Source organism: Cloeon dipterum, chromosome 3 (assembly GCF_949628265.1).
Source record: "Cloeon dipterum chromosome 3, ieCloDipt1.1, whole genome shotgun sequence".
Taxonomy (NCBI): domain Eukaryota; kingdom Metazoa; phylum Arthropoda; class Insecta; order Ephemeroptera; family Baetidae; genus Cloeon; species Cloeon dipterum.
This window is the reverse complement of record NC_088788.1, coordinates 35,892,153-35,897,293: the sequence shown is the minus strand read 5'-3', so window position 1 is coordinate 35,897,293 and position 5,141 is coordinate 35,892,153. Positions and strand designations below refer to the sequence as shown.

Sequence of the window (5,141 nt, the reverse complement as noted above, 5' to 3'; positions counted from 1 at the left end):
TTTTTGCTTTTAATTTTTATTCATCACTGTCCAAAAGCCTAGGAAAAAAAATTACTTCTAATATATCTCAATTGAGATATATTTTTTGTTGAAATACATGGTCATTTAATTTAAATTGGATTATTTATTTCCCTGACACAAAGGAGATGTAATTAGACATTTTTAGGAGTTAGATATTATATCAAGTTCGTAAAAGTTGTTATGCAGCAAGTGACACATTGATGTTTCGCAGGTTGCATATCACTTCTCAACAATTGAAAGTTCTGTTTTCGCTGAAGGAAACGATTTAACGAATTGATCATAATTTCCATTTATGTGACATCAACTATATTTTAAGTCGACTTTCCTCTGATGATAATAAAGCTGCCGACATGTCAAGAACGTTTAATCTGATGAACTCGTTGGTCCACTTATTTATTCTGCTTATTAGATTTTATAATCGTGTTGAAAAACCGGGAAAACTTGAACCGCTGGTTTTGAACAAATTTACTGTAATTTTGAGTGTGAGGAATAACGAATAAATATTAGCTAAATCTTCAGCAAAGAAGATAGCGTCGGCCAGATTATAAGCCGCTTTATAATTTCAACTTTACCCACTCTAATTTGGCAAAATCGCTTAATGTCAAGTACGGCCAGATAACCTACTGGACACCATTGCTCGCGATAGGCGCAACTGCCAAGATCAAAAAGCTTTATAAGGCCGTATTGACAGAAGACTTTGATTGGTAGGTCATTTTGGCCTGGGCGAAAATTGCGGATGATGAATTTCGTGAGAGGGAGGTCTAATTTAAAGGCTGTGCAATTCCTGGTGGATGAGATAGTGTACGAAAACAATAAGCCGTGTTGTACACCCTTTTTTGGAAACCAAGAAAGCTTTTGACTCATTAGACAAAGGTTTCATTTTTGATAAGCTGCCGAACACTCGGAAATTTTCTCTCCGAGTGATCTTTAACTGTTGGTGGAAAAGTTTAATGCGAACTACCTAATTTCAAACTCTGAGAGTAAATGGTCCAGTCGAATGGTGTGCGGCAAGGGGGTTGTATTTCCTCATTTTATTTATATCCATTGATGTGAGGTAAACAATATTTCAAGTCGACTTTCCTCTTTCGTCAGATGATATAACAATGCTGCAACGACGACACTTAGCGAGTGTTAAATAATATCAAGAACTGATAAACTGAGCTGATGAACTCATTGGTTCAATTATATATTCAGTCTGCTTATTAGCATTTCATTTTCAAACTGTTTGGGAAAGCTACAACATGTCGTGGAACTTGCTGTGCTGTATATTTGTTGGCCTGCTGTTTCTCTGCGTGGATGCATCATCGTACGGTATTCGACAGCAACAACAAGGACAACAGGTTATAATTAAAAAACATTTATAGAGCTTTGCAAAAATCAAATTTATTTTTTCTAGCATGTTTCCCTGAATGAAAATGCGGATTTGGACAATCAGAGGTTATTGAACAGTTATGGAATTTTAATTGGAGGAATTAATTCTGACATATGTATTTTTCAAGGGATGTCGGCGACGAGGATTTTCTCAGCACTTCAATTTTCGGGGTTTTGAACGTGATGCTTACTCAAGTGCAAGAAATCAACCAAAAAGTTCAAAAAGTTGAGCCATCCACACTGAATGTGGGATATTTGTTAGTGTAACTTGAGAAACAATTAATAATTTGTGCTTTACCAGACATGCCCTTCTCAAGAAGGAAAGGAAAAGCTCACTGCACTGACAGACTCTGTCAAATATCTGTTAAATATCACGGAAACCCTTAACAATGAATTTCGGGAGCTAAAGAGAGTTTAGTTAAAATATGATTATATTTCCTCTTAAACAAATAATTATTAAAATTTAGAGTCAAGGAGAAGCATGCAACAGGAAATGCAAGAATTTGGAGCCGACCAGCGATTTGGCAAAAAAAGTAAAGCACAGCTTAACATTAATCTGACCTAATACTTTTTCTTAATTCACTCCAGGTCGATTGTTTGACGAGAGGTAACTCATTCTTACACCCCATACTTAATTGTTCTGATTTGTGAATTTATTTTAGGGATCAACCTAGATTTGAAAAGATTAGTCTCGGGGACCTTTTACTACGACAAAACCACCTTAGTAAGTTTTGATTTAAACAAAAATAGACTCTAAAATCAATAAATACTATTAGTTGACCTGGTACGAAGTCAAGAATTTCTGTAAACTATACGGCCTCGAAATGGCAACGTTGGACACCCGAGAAAAAGCAAAGGAAGTCTTTTCCGCCGGTATCGTTGGAGGTAATACGCATTTCCCATACGATTCGCAGAATTGAATTGACTAAGCAAACAATTAAAGGTCAAGGCTACTGGGTGGCCGCCAGCGATATCAATCAGCAGCTGGGAGACTACCGCTGGATCCATAACGGCAACAAAGTCCAGACTGAAGCGTGGTTACCAGGCTACCCCGCAGTCTACAAATTTGGACAACAGACGTGCACCGTATTGTGGCAAAACCTTCTCTTTGATCACCCTTGCGGAGTCAAAGACCGCTTCGTCTTGTGCGAAATGCCCAAGGAGTGCCACGATATCTTGAAATTCGCATAATTCATTGGGAAACTGGGGGAAGACCGCGTATCCCTAGTATTCATGCCACTTTTTAGATTTTTTGTTGTTTTGTGCGGTAGATTCCCAATTGTGAGGGATAGCAATCTCATGGTTTGTGCCATTTTGTCGCTTATTTGCTTTTCATGGAATTTAAATACAACTTGCCTCATTCTTGTCCTCCTATATATAAAAAAAATAAACCAGCCACTAAACAGCTTTTTGTTCTTATTACGTCACCAAATACAAAACGGATTTATAAATTCTGCTAAAATCAAACCTTAATTGATGTTATTTGAAGTTGAGATAAAATCTATTTTTTAGAAGAACCGCAATTTCTGGCAACGTGGTGTTCATAAAAGCCCAAGAAAATCTCATTGTCAGCTAAGAATTTACTTAACCTATAAATTACGTCTCTACACAAAGTAAAAATACAAGTGTCAGGCGTGAAAGTTGTTATGCAGCAAGCGTGACATTAATGTTTCGCAGGTTGCATATCACTTCTCAACAATTGAAGGTTCTCTGTTGATCGATTTTATATCCATTTGTGTGACATCAACCATATTTTTAGGTCAATTTTTCTCAAATGATAATAAAGCTGACGGCACTAGCGAATATATTAAATAATGTCAAGAACGTTTAATCTGATGACCTCGTTGGTCCCCTTATTCATTAATTCTGCTTTTAGCATTTCAGAATCAAACTGTTTGGCAAAGCTGCAACATGTCGTGGAACTTACGGTGCTGTATATTTGTTGGCCTGCTGTTTTTCTGCGTGGATGCATCATCGTATGGTATTCAACAGCAACACCAAGAACAAGAACAACAGGCTAGTATTTAAAAATAAAAACATTAATTTATAAAAATGTATTTGTTTCTAGCATGTTTCCATCGATGACAGTGAGGATTTGGGACAGCAGAGGCTGATTGAAAAGTTAGGGAATTTTAATTCTTGGTTGAATTTATGATAAAATATTTATTTTTAAAGGGACGTCGCTAACGAAGATTTTCTCAGTACTTCAATTTTCGGAGTTTTGAACGTGATGCTTACTCAAGTGCAAGAAATCAACCAAAAAGTTCAAAAAGTTTCGCCATCCACACTGAACGTGGGATATTTGTTATATTTTGCACGAGAAACAATTAATAATCTATGCTTTACCAGGCATGCCCTGCTCAAGAAGGAAAGGAAAAGCTCACTACACTGACAGAGTCTGTCAAATATCTGTTAAATATCACGGAAATTCTTAACAATGAAGTTCGGGAGCTTAAGAGAGTTTAGTTTAAAAAATATTAGATTTCCTCTTTAAATAAATAATTAAAATTTAGGGCCAAGGAGAAGGATGCAACAGGAAATGCAGGAATTCGCAATTGGAGCCGACCAGCGATTTGGCAAAACAAGTAAAGCACTTATCACTTTGATATTAATCTGACATCTAATATAATTTCTTAATTAATGCCAGGTTGACTGCTTGAGGAGAGGTAACTCATTTTTATAACATTTTTTATCAGTATCTAATTTATGTATTTGTTTTAGGGGCCAGCCTAGAAATGAAAAGATTAGTCTCGGGCACCTATTACTACGACAAAGTAACCAAGGCAAGTTTGATAATTTAAATGAAACATAAACCTCAACTCAGAGTTACATTAACATAGGTGACATGGAATGAAGCCAGGAATTTCTGCCGACAACACGGTCTTCAGTTGGCAACGGTGGACACCCTAGGCAAAGCAAAGGAAGTCTATTCCGCCGGGACTGTAGCAAGTAAGACGCATTTTCCATTCGGTTCGCACAATTTAATCGACTAAGCAAACAAATAAAGGTCACGGCTACTGGGTGGCCGCCAACGATATCAATCAGTCGTCGGGAGACTACCGCTGGATCCACAACGGCAGCAAAGTCCATCATGAAATGTGGTGGAAGAGTCCCGCCTACCCCAAAGCCTTCAAGGTGGGACAGGAGACGTGCGTCCTCTTGTGGGGAAATCTTCTCTGGGATCACCCTTGCGGAATCAAAGACCGCTATGTCTTGTGCGAAATGCCCAAGGAGTGCCACGACATCTTGAAATTCGCTTAGTTCATTTAGAAACTGGGGGAAAACCGCGTAATGCGTATCCCGGTGTAAAAATGCTACTTTTTAGCTATTTAGGCTGATTGTCATTTCATAGCAGTAGATTCCCAACTGCGAGGGATAGCAATCTCTTGGTTTGTGCCATTTGTAGCTTATTTAATTTTATGGAATTTAAGTAAAATAATTTAGAATAAAATTAACCAGTCAAAAACAAACTTTGTTCTTATTACGTCACCAAATATAATACTGAGCTATGAATTTACTTAACCTATAACTTACGTCTCCAGGATATGTAAAAATACAAGTTCCAGTTTTTCAAAAATAAAAACTAGATCTGAAAATTTCAAGAGAGCAGCACCGCGGGCAAACACCGTTTCATGAAATTAGTTACGCAGCAAGCTTTGCATTGATGTTTCGCAGGTTGCATACCACTTCTCAACAACGGAAATCTTTTTTCCATCATGGATATCGGTGCAACCAATCGTTGTAGAACA

At 37.4% G+C, this 5,141-nt stretch overlaps 2 protein-coding genes across 2 annotated transcripts; both read left to right on the top strand.

Moving 5' to 3' along the window:
* The first annotated feature begins 944 nt into the window (after positions 1 to 944).
* Positions 945 to 2,767, top strand: LOC135940535 (C-type lectin domain family 4 member K-like). The gene is made up of 9 exons (XM_065485455.1): positions 945 to 1,361; positions 1,418 to 1,458; positions 1,521 to 1,638; positions 1,694 to 1,804; positions 1,860 to 1,925; positions 1,981 to 1,999; positions 2,055 to 2,116; positions 2,169 to 2,277; positions 2,336 to 2,767. The coding sequence occupies exons 1-9, from the start codon at positions 1,263 to 1,265 to the stop codon at positions 2,581 to 2,583; spliced, it is 873 nt and encodes a 290-aa protein (XP_065341527.1). The 5' UTR covers positions 945 to 1,262; the 3' UTR covers positions 2,584 to 2,767.
* A 389-nt stretch (positions 2,768 to 3,156) lies between these two features.
* LOC135940534 (uncharacterized) lies at positions 3,157 to 4,856 on the top strand. Its single transcript, XM_065485454.1, has 9 exons — positions 3,157 to 3,408; positions 3,461 to 3,513; positions 3,568 to 3,685; positions 3,742 to 3,852; positions 3,906 to 3,977; positions 4,040 to 4,058; positions 4,114 to 4,175; positions 4,233 to 4,341; positions 4,400 to 4,856. Exons 1-9 carry the CDS (start codon positions 3,304 to 3,306, stop codon positions 4,651 to 4,653), a joined length of 903 nt encoding a protein of 300 aa, XP_065341526.1. The 5' UTR covers positions 3,157 to 3,303; the 3' UTR covers positions 4,654 to 4,856.
* The last annotated feature ends 285 nt before the right edge of the window (positions 4,857 to 5,141 follow it).

Coding starts and splice junctions, on each gene's coding strand:
- LOC135940535 (XM_065485455.1), top strand. CDS start 1,263: ATGTCGTGGAACTTGCTGTGCTGTATATTTGTTGGCCTGCTGTTTCTC. Junction 1,362..1,417: donor AGCAACAACAAGGACAACAG/GTTATAATTAAA, acceptor TATTTTTTCTAG/CATGTTTCCCTGAATGAAAA. Junction 1,459..1,520: donor GCGGATTTGGACAATCAGAG/GTTATTGAACAG, acceptor GTATTTTTCAAG/GGATGTCGGCGACGAGGATT.
- LOC135940534 (XM_065485454.1), top strand. CDS start 3,304: ATGTCGTGGAACTTACGGTGCTGTATATTTGTTGGCCTGCTGTTTTTC. Junction 3,514..3,567: donor CAGCAGAGGCTGATTGAAAA/GTTAGGGAATTT, acceptor TTATTTTTAAAG/GGACGTCGCTAACGAAGATT. Junction 3,686..3,741: donor TTTCGCCATCCACACTGAAC/GTGGGATATTTG, acceptor ATGCTTTACCAG/GCATGCCCTGCTCAAGAAGG.